Here is a 25877-nt window from a genome sequence, read left to right as displayed (position 1 = left end):
CCTTTTTCCTTTCTTCTCCCCCCTCCCCCCCCTTTTTTTAAGAAAGGAGGGAGAGAGAAAACAGGGAATTATAGACCAGTTAGCCTTTCATCGGTAGTGGGGAGATCCTTGTGTCAATTATTAAAGTTGTAATAGCAGCGCATTTAGAAAACAATGACAGGATTGGTCTATGTCAGCATGGATTTATGAAGGGGAAATCATGCTTGACTAATCTTCTGGAATTTTTTGAGGATGTAACAAGTAGAATGGATAAGGGAGAACCAGTGGATGTGGTGTATCTGGACTTTCAAAAAGCCTTTGACAAGGTCCCACACAAGCGATTAGTGGGCAATATTAGAACACATGGTATTGGGGGGAGGTTATTGACATGGATAGAGAACTGGTTGGCAGACAGGAACCAAAGAGTAGGAATTAACTCGTCCTTTTCAGAATGGCATGCAGTGACTAGTGGGGTGCCGCAAGGCTCAGCGCTGGGACCCCAGTTATTTACATTATAAACGATTTAGACGACGGAATTAAATGTAACATCTCTAAGTTTGCGGATGGCACAAAGCTGGGTGGCAGTGTGAGCTGCGAGGAGGATGTTATGAGGCTGCAGGGTGACTTAGATAGGTTGGGTGAGTGGGCAGATGCATGGCTGATGCAGTATAATGTGGATAAATGTGAGGTTATCCACTTTGGTGGCCAGGACAGGAAGGCAGATTATTAGCTGAATGGTGTCAGATTATGAAATGGGGAGGTGCAATGTGACCTGGGTGTGCTTGCACATCAGTCACTGAAAGTAAGCATGCAGGTACAGCAGGCAGTGAAGAAAGCTAATGGGATGTTGAGAGGATTTAAGTTCAGGAGCAAGGATGTCCTACTGCAGTTGTACAGGGCCCTGGTGAGACCGCACCTGGAGTATTGTGTGCAATTTTGGTCTCCTAATTTGAGGAAGGACATTATTCATTATTGAGGGAGTTCAAAGTAGGTTTACCAGGTTAATTTCCGTGATGGCGGGACTGACATATGATGAATGAATGGGTTGACTGGGCAAGTATTCACTGGGATTTAGAAGGATGAGGGGATCTTATAGAAACATATAAAATTCTTAAAGGATTGTCAGGGAAAATATTCCCGTTGTTGGGGGAGTCTAGAACCCAGGGGGTCACAGTTTAAGAATAAGGAGTCGGCCATTTAGGACTGAGATGAGGAAAAACTTTTTCACCCAGAGAGCTGTTTATTCTGTGGAATTCCCTGCCACAGAAGGCAGTGGAGGCCAATTCACTGGATGTTATGAAGAGAGACTTGGATTTAGCTCTTCGGGCTAAAGGAATCAAGGGATATGGGGAAAGCAGGAACGGGGTACTGATTTTAGATGATCAGCCATGATCATATTGAATGGCTCGAAGGGCCGAATGGACTTCTCCTGCACTTATTTTTCTATGTTTTCTAAAAATGTCCTAAGTTTTGTTGCCCAATGAACCCTCACTATCACGACTTGAACCAGTATTTCAAATTGCTCTCTTCTGCTTCATTTAGTATCTTACATATCCCACTGAGGTCATTTTCCAGTTTATTTCTAAATGTTGTAAAAACTACCAAAATATGTTCAGAAAACACAAAAAAAGCAGTGACAACAGAATAGCAAGAGGAAGAGTTGCTGCCTTACAGCATCAGAGACGCGGCTTCGATCCTGATTGATGTGCTGTCTATATGGAGTTTGTATGTTCTTCCTGTGACCATGTGGGCTTTCTTTGGGTACACCAGTTTCCTGCATTACTCCAGACATACTGGCTTGTAGGTTAATTGGCTTTGGTAAAATTGTAAAATCATCTCTAATGTGTAACATAGTGCTAGTGTACGGGGTGATCGTTTGTTCACTCAGACACTTGGTGAGCCGAAGGGCCTGTTTCCGTGCTGTATCTCTAAAGGCTAAAGTTAATAGAGTAAAAGATGGAGCCAATATTTTATTGTTAATTTCATGCATTAATGTAAAAAAAAAACAGTGGCCCTGTCTGACATGGATATATATATTCCTAAATCCACATCTTCAATATTTTCTCAAATAATGTAAAACTTTGTGGCTTTCCAGTTCATTGCCTCCAGCATTTAATTATTGGTTTGTTTATTAACAATCGGAGCTAGGCAGAAAGTTCAATGTTGTTGCCTTATTAATGATATCCTCTAACTTTATTTTATTGAAAAGCATATGAACTGTATATATTGAAAATTTAAATTAAAGCAGATAATTGCAGAATATTTTCAGTTTAGTTATTTATAATAGAGGGAATGGATTAATTAGTTTTGATGAAGAATCCACAACCAAAAGGTTAATAATTGCCATCTTCATAGCTTTTGCCTGATTGTGTTTTTCATTGGTTTGGCTGGTATAGTTTAACGATGTATGGGATGTTTAAATTGCTGCTGTCATGTGTTGTGTTTGTAATATTTCATCCTCTATTAATTCACCCGTAAATTTGCTAAGTATGCATTTAACTTTATTTTGCAGTTCCAATATTCTGCACTTGGTTTCCATATTTTCTTATGACAGAAAAGGAAACAATTTTTGCCCCATCAAGTCCACAGAGTGATCCCATTCCTCCCTAGTTTTCCTATTGTTCCTGCACACTCGGGGCAATTTACATGTCCATTAATCCACTGACCCACTGGTCTTTGGTATTTAGGAGGGAATCAAAGTATCTGGATGAAATCCACTTGGTTACACGGAGAACATGGAAAATCTGAGAGCACCGGAGATCAGGATTGAACCCGAGTCACTAGAACTGTGAGGCAGCAGCACTACCAATTGCACCGTACATCCTACCACCATTCAATGTCTGAAGAAGGGTCTTGACCCAAAACGTCACCCATTCCTTCTCTCCAGCGAAGCTGTCTGTCCCGCTGTGTTATTCCAGCATTTTGTCTATCTTCATGCCCGTCGGAAACCAGCACCACTGTGTTGCTAATGTTTTCAACGATTTAATAATAAATAGCAAAAAATAAAAATAATTAAATTTAAACCAGCATCTGCAGATATTTCCTACACATCCAATAAAGCTTTATAATTTAAATTATTAAATACAATTTCATTTGTAAAGGAAGTTTCAAAACATTCCAGTATTCAAATCCAAATTTGAAAAAATCCTCAAAAATAGCCAAATTGCTCTCAGCCAGACTGTCCCCACAGTAATCAAATACCTTTGTCTCTTTAAGAACACAGTCTGCAAGCTATGCTGCAGAGACTATTGAAATTGACAAGCAATTGCTTCGATCCAAATTTGTGCAAGGATGAACGACACAAAGTACTGAAGTAACTCAGAAGGTCAGGTAGCATCTCTGGAGAGCATGGATGGGTGACGTTTCCGGTCAAGACCCATTGCTGGATCTCACCGCGCACTCAACCACCTGGAGGCTGAGACCCTCAGTGGCGCGGGGAGACGCCAACATTCACCGCCTCCCTGATCTCTCCGAGGCCGGGACCACTGAAGCTGCTGCTAACCGCACCCCACCACCTCAGCCACTTCCTGGTCAATGCCATGGCGGCCCACACCACCTCTCTGGACTCATCCTGGCCTGACTTACTGAACTCCACTGACAGGCTGGGCCTCTGATGCCACTCCTGGCCTACATTGCCTCCCTGGCTACCTCCAGGCCAGGCTGCCGACCTTCTCTGCCAGGCCTGACTGTTGCGCTGGCCTACACATCCTCCCCGGCTGCTTCCAGGCCAGATCGACTGCTGCCATTGCCGGCCCACACATCACCACCGCCACCCCTTCATGAAGTAGAAGTATGAACTAGAAGTGAAAATGAACTAGGTGGACGAGATGGAAGGTAGTAGCGACCCTGGGATGGATTGGGCTGTGCTCAGCACTCTCTGCAGGAACAGGTGGTCAAGAGCAGTGGCCTTACTAGGCACAGATGCATCATGTTAGCATATTTTCTACAGTGCATCTGCAGAAGTTCGAGAGAATCTTCATCAAAATGCTCAATCTTTTCAGATGCCAAAGAAAGTAAATAAACTGAAGCTGCTGCTAACCGCACCCCACCACCTCAGCCACTTCCTGGTCAATGCCATGTGTTTTCTTGATCACTATAAAGGGACCATGTTATATTGCGGGTGATATGGATAGGCAGAAACCTGAGGCTGTCATTTAGGTAAAAAAACAAAAAACATTTCACGCCCTCCCCCTCCCTTTACACCTATACTCCTTGTCTGGCTTCATAATTCGCATTTCTATCCTTATCTCATCATACCTTATGTCTTTCATCTCCAGCCTTTGTCCAACCATCTGCATTTAAAAAAAACACCTTCAGATGTATCCACCTTTTACTGGTCAGGCATTGTGCTGCCCCTCCTCTCTTCTAGCTGTCTCCCGTCCACCACAGTCTGAAGAAAGGCCCCGACCCGAAATGTTACCTATCCATGCTCTTTGGAGATACTTCCTGACTCACTGTGTTACTCCAGCTAGGATGTTTTCCCAATCTCTTTACGTCATCTCATCATTGTTCTGGATCCGGCCGACAACAGGGGTATACTTGGTTCATTTAAAGATCGGGTTATAGATTCCTAAAGCTATACAGCCAAAAACAACTGTGGTCCCAAGGAAATCCCACTAGCTCATCTATTGCATTCGCTGCTCTAGATGTCAGCTGCTCTACATTGGTGAGACCAAGTGTAGGCTTGGCAATCGCTTCGTCCAACACCTCCGCTTGGTTCGCAATAACCAACCTGATCTCCCGGTGGATCAGCACTTCAACTCCCCCTCCCATTCCGAATCCGACCCTTCTATCCTGGGCCTCCTCCATGGCCAGAGTGAGGATCACTGTAAATTGGAGGAGCAGCACCTCATATTTTGCTTGGCCAGTTTGCACCCTGGCAGTATGAACATTGACTTCTCTAATTTCAGGTAGTCCCTACTTTCTTCTCCCCTTCTCAGCTCTCCCTCAACACACTGTCTCCACCTCTTCCTTTCTTCTTCCCCCACCCTCACATCAGTCTGAAGAAGGGTCTCCACTCAGAAAGTTGCCTATTTCCTTCGCTCCATTGATGCTGCCTCACCCACTGAGTTTCTCCAGCATTTTTGTCTGCCTGTACCTACAGTATCTAAGTGTCTTTTAAATGTGTAGCTTTACTCCCCTCTACCACTTCCTCTCACAGCTCATTCCCTGTACGCACCATCCACCATGCTCCTCAGTTCCCTCTTAAATATTTCCAGTCTCAGCTTAAACCTATGCTTTCTAGTTCTCGGCTCCCCTACCCTGGGAAAAAGAAAGTGGCTCTTCAGATTATCTATGCCCCTCATAAGTTTATATACTTCTATAAGGTCACCCCTCAGCCTCCTACGCCCCAGTGGAAAAAGACTCCTTATATCTCAAATCCTTAAGACCCGGTAACATTCAGATAATTTTTTTTGCACCCTTAACATCCTCCCTATAGCGTGGCGACCAAATCTGTTCACAGTAAGCCAAATGTTGCCCTACCAATTACTTGTACAGCAATAACATGACATTCCAATTTTTGTATTCAATAACCAGACTGATGAAAGCAAGCGTGCCAAACATTTTTCACCATCCTGTTCAGTTGTGTTGACAGCTTCATGAAAATATGTACCCGTTGGCCTAGTTGATCAAGATCCCATTGTAATCATACATAACCTTCTTCATTGCCCCTTATATCACCAATGTGGGTGTCATCTGTAGTAATGTATGGGTTATAACATGTCTGTGATTGAAATGAAATTGTCAGCTAACTACCCAGGCTGAGCAAGCTTTAGAAAAAAACAAGTAAATAATGAAGCGTTGAGACCTGCAGCTGTAAAACATGAAGTAAAGTAGTGGGATGAGACAAGCTTGTTTATCAAAGAAGGTGGTTTGGACTAGCTTGGTGCCTACTACAGTAAATAGCTGTATCATAACTACCATAATTTTTGTGTGAGAGAGGCAAACTTTTTTTGAATGTAGCTGGCATCTGCTGTTTTTAGATTAGGAAAGAAGTGCCGGCTTATTGATTATATGAATGCATGCTGCGAGAGAGCTCAGTGGACCTCCTTGAACCGGGATCCAGAAAGATGCCAGGAGCCTCAGGTTTTCTAGACCACACTGCTGTCAAAAGAGTCCCCACGTGCATAGGGAAGGTAGAGTGGGTAGGGAAGATAGGGAAGAGTACCCTCTGTTTTATTGTTTAGTTTAGAGATACTGTGGAAACAAGCCCTTCATCATACAGAGTCCGCGATAACCAGCGATCACCTTATGCTAATGCTATCCAACACACTAAGGACAATTTGCAATTTTTACCGAAGCCAATTAACCTGTAAACCTGTCCATCGATGGGGTGTGGGAGGAAACTGGAGCACCCGTAGAAAACCCATGCAGTCACGGGGGAGAACATACAAACTCGATGCAGGCAACACCCGTGGTCAGGATTAAACCTGGATCTCTGACGCTCTAAGGCATCTACTGCTGCGCCATTGTGCCAGCCATTGTTATTTCAAGGAATATTTTATTTTTTTCTTAAAGTTTTATATTGTTGAAGTGTTCTTTCTACATCATTGATCTGAATCCTTGAAACCTGTTTATATCATTACATCAACAAATTGCTTAACATACCATCTACATTCACATCCAAATCAATAATATAAGTAACAAACTACAGTGGACTCAGCATAGCTCACTGTGGCACATCAATTAGTAAAGGCCTCTAATCTGATAAACAACCCTCTACTACCACCGTTTCCTACCTTCAAGCCAGTTTTGTATCTAATTGGCTAGCTTACCCTGAACCCAGGGATCAAGAAAACATGACTCTCACAATGCTTCCCGGCTTATCCAGGTGAGCATAGGAACAATGGAGCAGGTGCATGATGGCCAGCTATAACATCCACCTGCTCCATTGTTCCTATGCTCACTTGGATAAGCCAGAAACATTGTGAGAGTCGTGTTTTTTTACTCCTCCAGTGCTTTTAACATCATCCGGCCTGCACTGCTAGGGAGCAAACTGACAAAGATGCAGGTGGATGCTCCATTGGTGTCCTGGATCACCAACTACCTGACTGGACGACCACAATATGTCAGGCTACAGAACTGTGTCTCGGACATGGTAGTGAGCAACATAGGGGCCCCTCAGGTGACGGTCCTCTCTCCCTTCCTGTTCACCATCTACATCTCGGACTTCAGATATAACTTGGACTCCTGCCACCTGCAGAAGTTTTCAGATGACTGCAATTGTGGGCTGCATCAGTGAGGGGAGGGAAGCTGAATACAGATGTGTAGTCATCGACAAGACAAATGAATAATTGGAGGGAAGCTGAATACAGATGTGTAGTCATCAATAAGACAAAGGAATTAATGGTGGACTTTAGAAGAAGAGGAACACCCCTATCCCCTGTCTCCATCAATGGTGTGGATGTGCAGTTTACCAGGGAGTACAAATACCTTGGAGTGTACCTGGACAGTAAATGACTGGTCCAGGAAAGCTGAGGCCCTGTACAAGAAAGGACAGAGCTGGCTGTACTTTTTGAGAAGGCTCCACTCCTTCAATGTCTGCAGTACGATGCTGCAGATGTGCTACCAATCGGTGGTAGCCAGTGCCATCTTCTTCGCTGCCGTGTGCTGGGGCAGCAGGGCGAAGACCGCGGAAGCCAATAGGATTAACAAACTCATCAGGAAGGCTGGCTCTGTCCTGGGGGCAGATTCATGGGAGGTAGTCGTGGAGGAGAGGATGCTCCTCAAACTGTGGAGCATCCCGGACAATACAGCTCACCCCCTCCATGATACACTGGTCAACCTGAAGAGTACCTTCAGCAACAGACTGGTTCCACCAAGACGCAGCACAGAACGCCACAGGAGATCCTTCTTCCCTGTGGTTATCAAACTGTACAACTCCTCCCCTTCTGTCGTGGGGTAGACTGAGTGACTCCCCTTCCCCAACACCCCCTCCCGCTCCCCAATCTTTGCACATCCCCAATCCTTTCCACCATGTCACTATAATTTCATGTTTCATGTATTTAGTGTTTTTATGTCTGTTGGCAGATCAATTTATCTCCTGGGATAAATAAAGTTCTATCGAATCCCACATTTCCTCATCACATTCCAGACCAGCCTACCATATGTACCCTGCTAAAGGCAATACAGATAACGTCTACCACACCACCCTCATGAATTATGAATTTTGTTGGTCACCTCCACAACTTTCATTGGTGAGACAAAAGTTACCATGCACAAAGCCATGCTGGTTATCTCTAATCAGTCCTTGTCTTTCCCAATGCACGTACATCCAGAATTCCCTTCAATAACTTACCACTAATGTAAGGCTCACCAGTCTGTAGTTCATAGGCTTTTTCTTTCAGCCTTCCTTAAATAGAGGCACAACATTAGCTGCCCTCCAGTCTTTCAGTACCTCAGCCATGACTATTGATACAAATATCTCTGCCAGTAGCCTTGCAATTTCTTCCTTAGCTTTATGAGATCCTGGGAATATATCTATTGTAATTTAGTTTAAGACTTCCAGCACCTCCTCTTCTGTTACATGGACTCTCTTCAATGATCTTCATGGATGTCTCAAATGATGAAATCCAATTGAAAAACAAAGACCTTCTGTCTTGAACAAGGGTTATGAGCAACATTGGTGATGTGTGGGATGAGCTAAATGGTCATAAGTGATAGGACATAAGTGAAAGGTCATAAGCTATTCGGCCCATCAAGTCTACTCTGCCATTCAAATCAAGGTTGATCTGAGGTTTCCCTCTCAACCCCAATATCCTGCCTCCTCCCTCTATCCCCTAACACTATATATTTGATTTATATGTAAATATGTATAAAACCTGTGTACTCTGATGAACTGACTTGGGTAAAGATTCTCCCTTGCATGCTTGTATTGATTAATTAAAGAGCTGCTATATCTGTACTCCCAGGTGAAGGGTGGTGATGGAACCACAACAATGTCATTAAGGCACCAGAAAAATCAATAGTCTTCATGAAACTTAACATGCTGGTGGTGCTTCGCTTCACTTGTCCTCTCTGTCTCTCCTGTCCTTTGTCTCCTCTTTCCTGTATTTGTCCTTTTCTTCCTTGGGAGACCAGTCTCTAAAACACATTTCGGATGTGGGATTGCCAGTAGGCAGTTTTAAAGATTTAGCTTTATTTTTCTGCCTCGGTATGCAATGAAAGGGCAGCCATTAATAAGGACAGTCATGCAAATGCACTCCTTTGAGTCCTGAGAAACCATTTCACTTATCTCTTGAATGTATTTCCTGCTCGTTCCCAGTCAGATAATTAGAATAACAGATCAATGGGATCCTATCTTATCTGGCCCAATTTATAATCAAAGGTCTAAGCTAATTGAGGATGTTCTTTAATAAACTGCCTCACTGTGAACAGGTATTATTCTGCTAATGTTGTTCATTGTGCTGTGTTTCAAAACTATTGAAATTAAGACTCGGCTGTATAGGAGAAATATAGATATAATTTGTAAAATTGCCACCAATTATTTCTTGCATTGTGCTAAAAACTGTCCTCTCCACTGAAGACTCCTTAGAGAATCTTCAATTGACACAAATCACCTCCTCTGCCCTTTCCTCTCTTTTGGACCGAGTGTCAAATTATGTTAAATATACTTTCTTTTCTTGGACTGAGTCTTTGAATGCCCTGTAATTTCTCATCTGGGACCCGTGACATGTTCTTGAAGAGGAATAATTTGCAATATTATAGGGAAAGTGGTGGGGTGTATGACTATTTTGGAAAACTCCATAAGTTCATAAATAATTAGTGGATCTGTTATAACATTATTGTTTGCTATTGAAAAGCTGAACTATGGAGACATGTTGGGAATCAGCAAAAACTAATGGGTCCAACTGGTGAATGTTCAAGTGAGTCATACATTTATGGTTGGATGGCAATTGCTGTTACCATCGGGAAAATGCCTGAAACTAAATTCTAAATTATGATCCATGCATTTCTAAGATTTGATTGGGACATTTGATGTTAATGTTCCACATTGAGGCTGTGGCTCTTCTGGTTGTATAAAATGAAGCATCTGTCATTGTCAGATCCCAAGAAACTAAAATGATTACCTAAGAGTTTGTGAGTACGTATCATGGGTGATGTGAAAGCTGTAATTTCTTCTGTAGGTTTCAATTACATTCTCTGTTGTTTTGCGTTGCACATCTTACCGTATTTTTGCAATTTGCACAAAAAGGAATAATTGTTTTCCAGTTTTACCTGCATATCAACATCAGTGTATACAATATAATGTATAACGTTGCCTATTTCCTTCGCTCCATAGATGCTGCCTCACCCACTGAGTTTCTCCAGCATTTTTGTCTATACAATATTAAATATATTTCACAGAAAATATTGTTGTACTTATAACGTACTTCTAATATACCAATCATGGGAGTACTCAAAATTTGTCAAATAATTTGATAGGTTCAACTTTGTCTGTGTTATTTTGGTTCATGTACATGTTTTAGTACTATGTTTTGTGATTTTGTTTTTCAGTTTTTACACTGTTAATGAAGTGCAACGATTCCAGTATTCAAGACCAGTCAGGAAAGGAGAGAAAGATCCAGACAATGAATTTTCTGTAATGTATTATGGTTTTTAATTGTACCTTTTCTTGTTAATAATTGCATTTGCCATCAATTTCTTATCCAGCTGTGGTGTGTACAGGATAAAAATCATTTCCTAAATTTATTTCCTCTTAATTGGTAAACTAATTTAGTGAACTCTCATCTAATGGTCACGTTAATGAAAGGAAAGTACATTTGTGTGAATAGGGTTGGTAAAGACGTGTAGTCTATTCAACTGGTACCAGAAATGAAAAGTAAAACATGCTACTTTCTAAGCCTACAATTTATTTTACTGTCTTCTTTTAAAAGAGTTGAAGCCAATACCTGTGTCTTGCTTTTAATGAATTTGCATCCCACTTATTGATTTGGAGTTAATTTTGTCTCTACTTTTCAAAATCATGAATCTGATAAAGCTTTTATGTACAATGTAAACAATAATAGCCTTAGCACTAATCCCCAGGATATTGCACTAATTGCTATTCTTTGCTACCAACCACTTTCCATTCTAATGCAGCTTCATTACCAAATGCGTCTTCTGATTTAACTAAATTCTGACCTCATCTGGTTGCTTTCATAGAATGTAAAATAGTAAAGCACAGGAACAGGCCCTTCGGTCCACACTGTTCGTGCAGAACATGATGCCACGTTAAACTAATCTCTGCCTGCAAGTGATCCATATTCCTCCATCCCCTGCATATCCATGTGCCTATGAACAAGCCTCTTCAATGCTCCTATCGCCACGTCTGGTAGTACTCCACCACCACCTCTGGTAGTACATTCCAGGCACCATTCAGTGTCTGCGTAAAATACTTGCCCCACAATTCTTAAACGTTGCCCCTCTTAACTGAAACTTGTCCTCCAGTCTTTGATATTTCCACCCAGAAAAAAAAGGTTTTGACTGTTTACCCTATCTATGCTTCTCATTATTTTAATATACTTCTATCAGGTCTCCCCTCAACCTCCAACGTTCCAGAAAAGAACAATCGAAGTTTGTCCAACCTCTCCATATGGATAATGCCCTCTAAAACAGACACATTCTGGTAAACCTCTTCTGCAGCCTTTCCAAAGCCTCTACGTCATTCCTGTAATGGTGACTAAAATCGCACACAATACTCCAACTGCAGCATAACCAATGTACTTTAATATGCAATATGACATCCTGACTCTTGTACTCAATGCCCCAACTGATGAAGGCAAGCACAGCATTATTTACCACTCTATCTACTCGTGTTGCCACTTTGAGGGAGCTGTGGACTTGGACCATAAGATTCCTCTGTACATCAATGCTATTAAGGGTCTTGCCATGAACCATATAACTTCCCCTTGCATTTGACCTCCCAAAGGGCAGCACCTCACACCTGCTTTGATTAAACCCCATCTGCAATTTCTCTGCCCATTTCTGTATGATCTGTACCATACTGTATACGTTGACAGCCTCTCAATCTGCAACTCCTCCAATTTGTTATCTTCTGCAAATTTACTAACCAACCCATTTATGTCCATCGTATATATGTCCCAACTCCTTTGGGAATAACCCCCTTCCACCACAACCCTGTCTTTTCATGAGTAAATCAGTTCTGAATCCAAATGACCCAGGTCACCATGCGGCACAGTGGTGCAGCTGGTGGAGCTGCTGCCTCACAGCACCTGACTGGGCCCTGACCTTGGGCGCTGCCTGTGTGGAGTTTGCATGTTCTCCCTGTGACCACGGGAGCTTTCTCCGGGTGCTGCAGTTTCCTCCCACACCCTAAAGACATAGGTCACTGAACATCTGTAAAATTGCCCCGAATAAGTGGATGAGAAAATGAGACATCAGGACTACTGTGAACAGGTGATCGATGGTCAGCGTGGACTCGATGAGCCGAAGGGCCAGTTTGCATGTTGTATATCTCATGCATGTTAATCTTCTCTATCAGCCTAACACGAAGAACTTTATCAAATGAATACTAAGATCCATGTACACAACATCCGCTGTCTTATCGCATTGATCACCTTTGTTATCTCCTCAAAAAAGTTTGTAAGACATGATCTGCCACTTAAAAAGCCATACTAACTTTCCCTAATTAGCCCATTCTTTTCCAAATGTGAGTAAATACTATCCAAAAGCATCCACTCCAAAAACTTCCCTGCCACTGATGTGAAACTCACCAGCCTATAATTTCCTGGATTGTCTTTACTTCCCTTCTTAAATATTGGAACAATATTCTCAGTCCCCCGGCACCTTACCTCTGGCTAGAGAAGATAAAAAGATCTTCATCAATCCCCAGGCAATTTCCCTCTCCAAGTTGCCCAAGTTGCCTCTCATTATAACTTGGGATAGATGAGTCTTCGAGATCCCCAAAACTGCCACCTTCTTGATCTCAAACTGCCTTAGCATACTAGTACTTTCGCACACTGATCTCACTGTCCTCCTTATGCTGCTCCAGAATATAGATACAAAGTACTTGTTTAGTACCTCACTCACATCATCTGACTTCAAGCATAAATTCCTTCTTTTATCCTTGAATTCCCTGCTTTAACCTTGGTTTCCCCTCTTTATCCTTGAATTCACACCTTTATCCTTGGTTTTATCCTTTCCGTACTAAATATGAAGAACTTTTTTTTTAAATAGCAGAGAAAATATTAAATAGAGAAGGCAAAATTTATGTAATCAAAAAAGGAGCACTGCAGCTGTAGAAAATTTTTACTTAATAACAATGTAACCATACCAAGGAATGGTAATTTTCTAATTTTGTTTTCAGTATTAGCATGTATTCCTCAGCTGAAAAAGGAATGTGTTACTATTATTGTTGTTTGATGAATTTCATTCTGATTTACGGTTCTTCAGAACTTATTCATTTTCCGTGAAGTCTCATTTAATTTTCCATACTACTGTAAGTTAGCAGTGTAGAACTTTAGAAGATTGTTAAGAACACCTGTCTATGGCATAGCCCGTAGTCCGATAAATATTTGCATGACCGGCAGATTTGTCTGCAGATTTGGGGCTGCAGGCATCTTCTGCCTGTAGGAACTCAGATCATGGCAATATCTGAATGGTTGAGTAAAACATGCTGCTTTAATTACCTGTGGCTTTTGGTTTCTCATTGTTTTTATTTAATTATTTATGACTTGTGAGCTGTTCAGATTACGAACTGTTCTCGAGAACGGAACTTTGTTGCAACCCGGGGAAGACCTGTCAGAAATTATGAAATGAATGGCAAAATTTGTTGTTTACTGCAGTATTTAACGCAAGTATAACGCAAGCTTCGCCTATCCTAGATGCATTTTTAAATCAACTTAACATCTATTAGTTTTCTAGTTATATTTGTTTATTTAAGTGTTCCGTAGTCTAGAAAATTTGTACAGCCCAGATTTTTACACACATCATTGGCAAATATCGTGTTTGTTAAAAAAGGCTTTACAGTCGTTTGCACGCATGTCAATGGTGGTGGTTTGCAAATAGTAAAACTTGCTACCATTGTAAATCCTGACAACCATGACACTAAAGAAACTAATACAGCAAGTACATTTTTTTGAGATTATGAATAATGATTAACAAGAGTCAAGTATATTTTTTAATTATGCTGTTGTTTAGTGCAGTTAGGCATAGAATAGATTTAAATGTAGAAGTCGACGAGTGAGTCTCAGAGGATTTGTTTTTCCAGAGCATGGGCTAATTGCTTGAAATTGTTTCCATAGAATATGTGGATTGAAAGGACCACTTATGTGACAGCATATAAATTACCTGGCATTCTGCGATGGTTTGAAGTGAAATCTGACTCAATGGTAAGCATGATTGATAATATCCATAATCAATTATCTTCCAAATTGAACCTGCAGATAAAATGAATATAATTGTTCTCTACAACCTTTATAGACAGTTTGGTCAACAGATATATATGAGTATGACGCATGCAAAATCATGTTGTTTAACATTGCTCAGGACACAACTGTATTACAATGATTAGTAATTTATTTTGAATGGATATTATTACCTAAAACTGACAGAGCTGATTGCTAATTTAATTGAATTTATTTTGCAGGTTTTTTTGGACTTGTCTGTTAAATTAGAATATTTAAAAAAGTCTGTGTACTCATTTTGCAGTGATAATTCCAGAGTTTCTGCAGTTTTAAGATTGCTTTCTGTTTTTTACATCAAATTTAAATTTAAACAATCTAAATTGTCATGCATGGTATTGAACCAATTGTATATGGATTAATTGTAACAAAAGGTTAATATAACAAAAGAGTTTAATTCAATTGAAAACAATCATTAAAGGTTAAGGAAATAACATTCAAAGTGTTGTTTTCACCTCAATGGGGGCAGCATGAACAAAATATGTCCAGCATATCAACCTGAGGCCTTAGTGATGCTAAAAGTGTTCCAAAGAAACTTAAGGGCCTGTCCCACTTGGGCGTCATTTGCACGTAATTTACGCAACGTCATTTATGCATCACGATGCATGACGCGCGTGTCGTGCCGCGCACGTGATGCGCGTGTGGTGCGTGGTGACGTAGGCAGTGTCGCGTGCGGCACCCTAGGATTTTGGGATGTACAAAATCTTCATGCGCTATCTGCGTGACGCGCAAATGACGCCCAAGTGGGACAGGCCCTTTAGGCTGCAATGAACGTCGAGCTGCTGACCCCAGATAACACCAAGGAACTAAAAAGAGATTACACAACTTAGAGAACCGCAAAGCCCCTCTTTGACTCCCTGATGCATTGGTGGGAGAACATTGAGAGTCTTCATGCTAAAAGGTGTGTAGAAAGCAAGACTGAACTAGTGGAAATTGCATCAACTCCAGGCAAATTAGTAGAATCTTCTCCTTACATAATATAGGGTGTTATATGTGAGGAAGGAATGCTAAGAACTGAAGGGGGAGCAAGCCTTGCTTATCGCCTTTGTTTTGTCCAAGATTATCCTCGGATCCAGTATCCGCTCTGTGGAGCAAGATGAGAAATGCTTGTGCTTCTTTTTTAAAGGGTTTACACGGGGAGCTAGCTCCATGATCCATAGGCTTACAAAAGATGGTTCAGTAGCAACTATCCATCTGAATAACAGAAAGGCCACTGACAGCACAATATCCCAGAACTGAGTGTCCTCTCTCATGAAGGCGCAAGAGGTTCTAGGCCAGCCACAGACCCTGGAGGAGTTGCCAGGCTCTATCCATGTCTCGAAACGAACAGAACACCTGATAACAACAGCTTACTGGCTAGATTTCTTTTAGGATCTGTAGGCCTGGATGCGTATCACTATCCTTCCTGTTGGCAGAATGTCAGAATACATGATGAAAGGTATCATCGCCATCATCGACAATCCGAAGGGGGGTTAGTATAGACAACGGGAAATGGCAATCCTGTTTAAGATCGCCGGCAATTGGATCAAGTCTGTTCTGGGACTGTGGTGCTGTGGAAGACCATTAACGGTGAAAACTGACTTTAGTCTACCCAGAATATTTGGTCTTCCAGTTTAATAAATGGATTAAAGTTCCTCGGTGCCACCGAGCATGTTCTAGACTGCAGGAATTAATGCAAAAGGATGCACTGAAGCTCAGAGACAGAGACTTGACAGAGTGGTCTTGGAGAGATTGTTTTCTCTTGTGAGAAAATCTGGAACTAGGGAGTCACTATATGAAAATGAATGGTGACTGATTTAAGACAGATGAGGCATATGGAATGAACTGGTGGATGTATGAAACAAGCTGCCAGAGGAGGTAGTTGAGGCAGGGAACATTTAAGAAACAGCTAGACATGTACATGGATAGGACAGGTTTGAAGGGATATGGACCAAATGCTGGCAGGTGGGACCAGTGTAGCTGGGATATGTTGGCAGGTATGGGCAAGTTGGGCTGAAGGGTCGGTTTCCACACTCTATCACTCTGTCAAATAATTGAATGGCAGAGCAGACTTAAAAGGCCGTTGCCAACTCTTGCTCCTAGCCCATGTGTCTATTCGTATTTTCATAAGGTTATAATGGAGATAAAGCATCCACAATAGAGATATGAGAATGGCTGAACAAACTGGTAGCTGTAGTAAGGGAGCAAATGGAGGTAAAAGACATTTGAAACAAAAATGGAGCTGAGATGATTGATCTTTGGATGATTGATACTTGTAGTTATTGAAATGCTCTTCTTCATGTTCATGGTTTACACAAGATCAATATGGGATGTATTTAGGATGTATTTATATATAGGCTAGAGTACCTCCATGGACCAGGCAGCATCCCTGGGGGACATGGATAAGTGACGTTTCAGGTCAGGACACTTCATCAAACCCCAAATGTCGCCCATCCTTTCTCGACAGATGCTGCCTGATCCACTGAGTTACTTCAGCAGTTGGTGTGTTTTTTTGTTAACCAGCATCTGCAGCTCACTGTGTCTCCAAGCTAAAGAACAAGTTGAGTTCACTTTCTAATCACAAATTAATATATAGCATTATAATGGTCTGTTAACTGAAATATTAGATATTAAGGTGTAGTTGAATATTTTTTTTTTGTTCCTGTGGGATCCATTTTTGTGAACGATTTCTTTGAGATGGATTAATAAAGTTCATTAATTTGCAACTATGATTAATCAGTTCATTGTCTTACCCTGTTTAAATCCATTGGTCAAAAGCTTTTTTGGAGAACCTTGTTGATGCCACAAAAATATTCTTATATGTAATTGGAAAAATAATGAAAGGATAGGAACTTATTAAGGAGGGGTTAACATTTTCTTTTGAGTTATAATATAATGGAGTTCAATCCCAGATATAGCAATATTTTACTTTAGCATCTAAACAGTTTGTACCTGTGAATCCTGTCTGATGTTGACAGCTTAGAGTGAAAATAGGAATGCCAACTGCACAGTGGTAAAATGTCAGTAACCATTAATAGTACTGTATGTGTGAATGGATTTGACTAAGAATTATTTGTTTGCTTCCGGCCCTTTGTCTCAATTTCTCCCTCTCGTTGATTTTTATTTATAATGAGTAGAAGGATGAATTTAAGTCACCACAGCACTAAAACATCTTTTGATATAATTTGTCTTTTGGTGTGTTTGCTTGTAGTTATAATAGCCGATCAGCTAATTATTCTACTTGCAGGACAAGCTATTCAAGGAATGGGTAATCTTACGGTGTACTCATTTCAATTCATAATTTGAGCAGAACAGCATAGATAAATGGATAGACTTTTTTGTTAGAAAAAAGGTCAAATTAACTAAACAATATGTGATGATAACATTTTTGACATCACTTTTCAGTTGACTTATTTGCAGGAGGCTAATATTATGTTATACTTTCCTATCTTGTCAGCCATCTGTAAACACTTCAAGCTAGTTTTGCAAATGCAATATGTGACTTGCTATCGTCAGTTTCTCAGTAACATTTAAAATTGGCATGTGAGAATCTCACCATCTGTCTAACCATGACCAATAACTTCACGCCCAAATCTCTAATTATTGTGCTTACCCCAGACTCTTCATGATAGTGCTCTATTATATACAACTCTCAAATGTTACAAATATTAGCATCGTTCAGCAATATCTTTGATATTGTTATTGGATTTTAAGAAAGTACAGATATCTTGTATTGGCCTTTACAATAAAGGATATGAATGAAATAAAATTTAAAAATACCAGCTTGGTAATGAAACCAGCTAGATTCAGTATAATTTTTTTTAAATGGTGATGAATCAGCAGGTGAGTCTGAAAATAGGTAAATCTTGTATTTAAGGGAATCTGAATGTTAAATATATAGATGTCCGAACATTAGAATAGAAATTAGTAATAACAGTGGGAATTGAATGCTTGGAATTACTGACAATTTATTGGCTTTGTTCATGATTGAATAGAAGACAGTAGAAATATACGTCTGCTTACAAATATATAGAAATATTGGCAGACTGTGACGTGGTGTTATCCAAGGTCTTAACTACACTTTCATTATATTTTAAAATGACCAAGGAATATTGGGAACTCTATACAGATAGTTCCGCTATAGCGCATTTCCATAAAACTAATTGGATATAATATGATTGACAAATCAGGAAACACTCTTTGTATTGCACGGGCTGAATTGGTTATAACACAATTTCAATTGGTAACTAGAGAACTACTGAAAAGTAACTTTGGAAATTGACAAGCATGATAATAAAGCTACCTTGATAAAAAAAAAGCCAACAAGGGAAAAGAAACATACATTTAACCTCCCTGCAGTATTCAAGTACCATTATCTCTTAAGAACACAGTCTGTCTTTTTCACCAAAGACGGCCATTGAAATTGACAAGAAATCACCTTTGACACGTATGCAATACTTATACAATGTAACTGACACCCATCAGTATTTTTAGTTTGCAATAACAAAAATACATTTATTTTTGAAAATTCTGTCTGAAGCTCTAACTGTTTCACTTTTCACTTTTTCCCCATTGACGCAATTGTTTTTATAACACGTATTTCTATAGCACAAGATTTCTCATGAATGCAACTATCATGTTATAGGAGAACTACCTGTATCGTGATTTGTTGATTGTTAGGTGCCAAACTAAATAGTACAGATGGGAGCAATAAGTTTCAATAGGAACAAAAAATGAGAAAATGGTGTTCAATGTAGAAAGGTTATGTCCACTTTGACCCTGAATAGAAATAATGGTGTTTTCTCAACAGCGAGTAACTAGAGATTAGTTGCATGGAAAGATTGAAATTTCAAGTTCAGTAATCACTCGGCACAAAGATATATTCCCCTTACTTCAAGAGGGCCAGAATCTTGTTCTGCAGGATGCTGCACTAGTGTGCTACTGGACTGGTGTGGACAGCAGCAATTCATTCTGAGTAGGCTGGTGATGGTGTCTTGCAGAGACTTTTCACTGTAACTCGGGAGGTATTGATGCAGAATGTATGGGAGCTACCCCCAATGTTTAGCTATTGGTTAACAAGGTATAACACCACCTTCCTTTTATGTAGCAAAGTATAGAAGGAAATTCACTTGCATTTTCATGTCGAAGATTAATATCACACATTGTAGAGATGACAAAAATTTGGTCAAAAGTGTACATTTTAAGAAGTATTTTAAAGAAGGAAAGAAAAGAGGTGAAAAGGTTTAGGGAAGAAATTCCAGAGTTTAAATCTGTGTGGAAAGCAGATTAATTATATTTGGAAATGAACAAAATGCTAGATTTAGAGGGCTGCACGTATCTTAGAGAGTTGCTCAGCTGAAAAATATTAAGGAAAAGGGAGGAGTGAGGTCATGGAAGGTATTCAAAAGCAAAAACGATAATTAAAAAAAACAAAGTGTTTATTAAGATCATTTAGATCAGTAAGCAGACAGATTGGTACAGGTTAGGGCATGTCCAGCAGTGATTTTGATCATATAGTGTTCATAGAGAGTCCAGCTAAAATAGTGCATTGAAAATATCACATTTGGAATTGCTAAAAGCATGGATGAGAACTTCAGAAGGATTTGGGTGTTATTACAAAGGTTGACTTGATCAGTCAATGAGACAGCGCAGCCATGAGGTCCAAAACTCAAATGGGCATCATAAATTACACCTAGGTTGCATAGAGAGTTTTGGAGAGCTGCCTTGGAGAGAAAATGGACTTGGTAACTGAATAATAGTTTCTGATAGAAATCAAAGATGCTACATTTACCTTTGCAATACTTAATTATGTGTCCTATTCGGAAGCCTTGGACTTTCAGTGAAGGGTTCTGCACTTTTTCAAACTCTTACTGCCTTCAACATCACTCACAAGCCCACAAAGTTTCTGTGAGAAGCATAAATATGGTATTATTATTCATTCAGTGCGCACTGGAATATTTAATGATGTGATTATGGTGAAGAATTAGAGATTTGTATGATGCATCTTAACAGTTGCAACCTGATTGTGGAGTTGAATAACCCTAAAATCCAAAAACCTAGATTATCCATGGCATGACTTTCATTGTTCAAGGAACAATATTGTAACATTGCCTCAAGCAAACTAAGTCATTTTAATGTGCTTAATGTTATGTAACTCACTTGATTATACCTTCAGGCACAAATCTTAGCTTGGTAACTTCTAAGAGAAAATTATTTTGAGGAAAATAACCCTCTGGAACTGACATAGTTTGAAACTGTTGTATCTCATTACATTACAGAACATTTCTGGCATTTGTTTGGAAGTCATTTGTATCCAGTTTGTAAATTGTAATCATGATAGAAGATAAAGACATGACCAAAAAATATCTTGCCTAAAGAAATCATAAATATTTAGAATGATCCTTATAGTACAATATGAGAATTTGTGGAGTCATAGAGCTCTCCGTCACAGAAGTAGGCCTTTTAGCCCAACTTGTTCATGTCAACCATGTTACATAACCAAGTTAATCCCACATCACATATCCCATGTATGTGGAAAATATTTGCCCCTCAGGTATCTTTTAAATCTTCTCACTCTCAGCCTAAACTATGTCCTCCAGTTTTTTTAACTCTCCTACCATGGGAAAAAGACTGCAACAGTTTGCATTGTCTGAACCCCTCATGATTTTATGTACCTCTATAAAGTCACCTCTCAGCCCATTCAATCTCTCCTCATCAAACTCTCCAGACCCAATAACATCCTTTCAAATATTTGTTTCACTCTTTCCTGTTCCTGACATCCTTTGTACAGCAGGACAACCAGCAGTACTTCAAATGTGGCCTTACGAATGTCTTCATTTAGAACTTTTAAAGAAATTACTTATTTAAAGCAGAATACATCAGGTAGTGGTTATGTACTCTCTGTCCTGCAGGTTGAGATAAGTCCTTTGGAGAATGCGATAGAAACAATGCAGTTAACGAATGAGAAGATTAATAACATGGTTCAACAGCACATGAACGATCCAAATTTACCTATTAATCCACTCTCCATGATGCTGAATGGAATTGTGGACCCTGCAGTAATGGGTGGTTTCACCAATTATGAAAAGGTTTGTTTAATACGTTTTCTGTGTTTATTTGTTTTCTTACCCAAATGCAGAGTTAACGTTTGTTGCTTCTTAATCATCTTTGCTAGACCAATTAGAATCATATATTAGTCAGAATGATGTTAATGAACCAAATATGTTTTTATAACAATTTGGTGGTTTTGTAATTATGACTTTTGAAAAATAAATTCAAGATTACCAACATATTTAAATTCCACATCTGCTTTAGTGGAATTTGAACTCCAGCTTCTGGATTACTAGGCTGGTAATTTAACCACTTTGCCTTTCCTAAACTTTTTTAAAATTGAGGAAAACGTATTTTGTTCATGTACTATGAACATCACCAGCATATTTATCCATAATTGCCCTTATTAACCATTCCGAGTTTAGAATCAGTTACACTTCTGGTTCTACAGTAGCTCACAGCCCAAACCAGTTGAGGACATTAGTAAATTGGGTGAGATTTTCATCAGAAAATTTTTGTTACTAATATTATCTGGATTTAAATTGCACCAGCTGCAATAGGAGACTAGGCTTCCGTATATTTAATCAGTAATTCAACCTTAATACCACCACCACAAAATATCTATCAATAAAAAAAAAAATTCTGTTCTTTTAACCATGCATGCCATTTTAGAGCGGGTTTGGATAAATCAATTCTTAACCAAATCTGTGCTTATTCCTTTGTACCTAATTCTCTTTGAAAGTTAGTTCACGGGTGTTTACTTATGCTTGCAGTTATGCTAATACGTTTGATTCCCAATTCCCAACACATTTCCAATCATTATCGTATCATTTCCAGACATGCTGTCTCTATTGTGAAATATTGCTTAAAAATTGATTTTAGTTGCTTTTAATAAAATTGCTTGTTTGCTTCTTTTCAAAATTAGGCATTTTTCACTGAAAAATACATGCAGGAACACGTCGAAGACCATGAAAAGATTGAAAAGCTCAAAGACCTCATAGCCTGGCAGGTAAAGCCTATTTATGTGCTTGAGATGCTGAACACATTGAAGCGAATAAATGTGCTTCATCTGAAACAGAAAATAAGTTCAGCAATTATTCGGGTGAAAAGCAATCTGTCATTTCATCTGACAAAATGAATGTCACAAGATCACAAGTACCGATTGTGCCACAGAAATGACAGTAGATAATCTGCATGGAACTAAACAACATAGTGACATTTTTTATGTCAATGTATATTTCCCCATATTGTATCTTGTCTTCATTGTGCCTCATTGACATCCTCAGTAAAATCCATGATAGGAATTCATAAAATTTTCCACCCAGGATTCTATATTTGTCAACATATTACATCGCTGCTGAAAGATGGAAGATTATTTCATGTATTATAAAAAACTATACATTTCAAAAGGTGTACAAGAGAAAATAACTAATTATTTTTATTCTAGATAGTATGTTGCTCATAAAGAAAGGAGAGCTATCATTTAGCAGTATTTCAGTGGTGAAGCAACTCTCAGGGATTTTTTTTAATCAGCTAATGCTTCATCAGTGACATGTAGGCAATTGAAGATGGGCCCATTTCCAAGAATAACAGAAGCTTACTTTACAGGTTTGAGGTTTACTGAGCCAGTTGTCTGCCTATATTGTCACTGTGCCCAAAGTATCTGGCTTCAACCAAAGCAAAATACATTCTCACCGGTTTTTTTTGCACTTTATTTCATTAGTATACCAGGTTACTAAATGCAAAAAAATCTTTATTTGGGATTGTTTATGTACAGGGATATAACACCTGCTAATTATATCTTTGTGAGAAGTAAAAAAAGATTATCTTAAACCGAATTGATATATCAGTGAATTATGTGTACTCTTTGTTCTGTTTGTTAGATTATTGGTCTGAGTAAAATATATGTCCATATGTTAGGGAGGTGATTAGTGGAGGTGATATTTTCTATGCTGGTAGAAGTAAAACAACATATTGTCATAGAATAGAAAATGCATGTTTTTTGAATAATAAACCAATTGAGTGACAAGTGTGATTTGAATTCCTTAAGATATAGTATTTGACTTTTGTAAACTAAATTAAGCGTGTATTCACTGTAGTTTAGAAGTGATGAGGGGGGATCTTATAGAAACATTTAAAATTATAAAAGGACTGGACTAGCTAGATGAAAGGAAATTGTTCCCAATGTGGGGCGAGTCCAGAACCAGGGGCCACAGTCTTAGAATAAAGGGGAGGTCATTTAAGACTGAGGTGTGAAAAAACTTTTTCACCCTGAGAGTTGTGAATTTATGGAATTCCCTGCCACAGAGGGCAGTGGAGGCCAAGTCACTGGAAGGATTTAATAGAGAGTTAGATAGAGCTCTTGGGGCTAATGGAGTCCAGGGATATGGGGAGAAGGCAGGCATGGGTTATTGATAGGGAACGATCAGCCATGATCACAATGAATGGCGGTGCTGGCTCGAAGGGCCAAATGGCCTCCTCCTGCACCTATTTTCTATGTTTCGATTTGTGTCAGCCTGAAGTAGGAATGTTACAACATTTTGAGATTTAAAAAATCAAGCCTGTAATTTATCCCATCAGATAAAGCATAAAAATAACTTTAATTTGATACCTAATTCACTTTCATATCTTCAGTATTAAAAAAAGTTATGGTCATTTACATACTCAGAAATTAGCATCTTGGTCCCTATTGCTTTTCCATTGACTTAACACAAAAGCTGTGATCGAGGACAGTCAAAAGCCCATAACTTTCTTAAAAATTAAAAGAACTGAATGAAATTTTCAGTTATTGTAGATTGAAGTATTCTGAAACAAATATGAAACATCTTTCTTGGATGACCTGAAATTAAAGCATATAATTAGTTAGTTACCTAACTGTAGCTAATTACAAAATTGACCGTTGTGACAGAAATAGTAATAAACACCCAGACTGCCTTGAAAATTCAAAAATGTGATATTCTCAAGATCAGAACTTTAATATTATTGTATTATATGCTGTAAGTCCATAACAGACAGGTAAAGAAATCGCAATTTCTAGCAAAAGACCAAGTCTTTATGGAGAAGATCAGTTGCTAGCTGGTACATTGGCATATCATAATCAGTAGCATCATCATACTCCTCAGATTGCAACCAATAAGCAACTGTACACCTTGTTTTTCCTCAACTTTTCAATTTTGGCATTGTAAACTACAAGTTTTTGCTCTTCAAGCCATGCATGACATGCCTTTCTGCCCACTACTTTCCCATTAAGAATGTCCTGTAGATCATCACATTTGGAGTAGTAATCTCTGCGAATGCTGTTTAAATCAGTCTCTTTCAATTTTTTTCTTAGTTTTTTCCTCTCTTTCGTGTCCCGAGCATGCTCCTCGTCTTCTGTCGCTTGATGATTTCTGCTCTCAATTCCTTCTGTTTTTTCTTCCGTCTGTTCCTCTGCACTCTCCCCCATGTCACTGCCTTACAGAGCACCTCGTCCCTACGTTGCTCCTCGAGATTATCAAGGTAATTGACTGTTCTACTCTTGCAGGCCTGCATCCTACATGACAAATAACACATGGTGGCATTGGGAGATTTCTGTTTCGATGAGCTAAACATCCCCATTATCTCCTCCGCATCAATGTTTTGTGATCTTTCTGATGCAGTATCCTCCTTCAGTTTCTTAGTTACATCAAGTTCAAAGTATTTACTATACTGTCTTTCCAACACAGTGATGACAGCTTGAAGACAGCTCCTCATCTTTGAACTGAACTGTGGATATACTGGTAGCTCCCGAAGTTTTGTCAACGTGGCATCAAGATGCACCTCCTCACCGAAGAAATCTTCCCTTGCCAATATCATGTTCTCTGGATTTTCTGTGGCTTCCTTTAGAGCAGCAATCACCCCTTTAACCACTTTGATGCCATCAACATGGTTGATCTGATTCTGGCTTGAAGTGTAGAAGCGCTTCATCCAAGTGCCCAGTCAGATATTTGCTAAGTAAGCCCAATATCTGAAGTTCTACTTTTGCTTCAGCCTGGGCGAAGTCATGGAGGATGGCGCTTCTCAACTCCCCACAGGATGTTCTGCTATTCAGCAGGGCAACAAAGTCGTCATAATGTTCTATGAGCTTGCCACTAATATGGAAAAGTATATGTAAGGGCCTGTCCCATTTGAGCGTCATTTGCGCATCACGCAGGTACCGTGGGAGGACACCTCGGGGGATGTTCCTTTCATCCAAAAAATGCAACAAATCCTTTTGTGTCCCCTTTTGCATTCTTGTACCAAAGTTTGTTCATCTGCAGTATGATATTTCCTGCTAGAGTCTATCCCAAACAAGAATTTTCCTCTGGATTGTTTATGCATTTTGAGGGCTGAGCGAACTGATGTTGCGATGGAGTCAAGAGGATGCAAGTGGCAGTAGACCTCATTCAAAGATTTACCCCACTCACTGTTCACAATCCTAAAAGCAGCATGATTAGCAGCACACCT

The 25877-nt window shown here is 39.6% G+C and overlaps 1 protein-coding gene across 1 annotated transcript in view; it reads left to right on the top strand.

Annotated features, from left to right (window-relative positions):
* LOC116981051 (dedicator of cytokinesis protein 1) overlaps positions 1-25877 on the top strand; it is a 413994-nt gene that overhangs the window by 348709 nt on the left and 39408 nt on the right. The window contains exons 43-46 of the mRNA XM_033033698.1: positions 10477-10561; positions 14226-14312; positions 21275-21451; positions 22339-22422. Of these exons, the coding sequence (XP_032889589.1) occupies positions 10477-10561; positions 14226-14312; positions 21275-21451; positions 22339-22422 (433 nt within the window). The remainder of the gene's footprint in view (positions 1-10476; positions 10562-14225; positions 14313-21274; positions 21452-22338; positions 22423-25877) is intronic.

This window comes from Amblyraja radiata, chromosome 15 (assembly GCF_010909765.2).
Source record: "Amblyraja radiata isolate CabotCenter1 chromosome 15, sAmbRad1.1.pri, whole genome shotgun sequence".
NCBI classification, from domain to species: domain Eukaryota; kingdom Metazoa; phylum Chordata; class Chondrichthyes; order Rajiformes; family Rajidae; genus Amblyraja; species Amblyraja radiata.
Note: the sequence above shows the minus strand (reverse complement) of the source record. Positions and strands in the feature narration are given on the sequence as shown.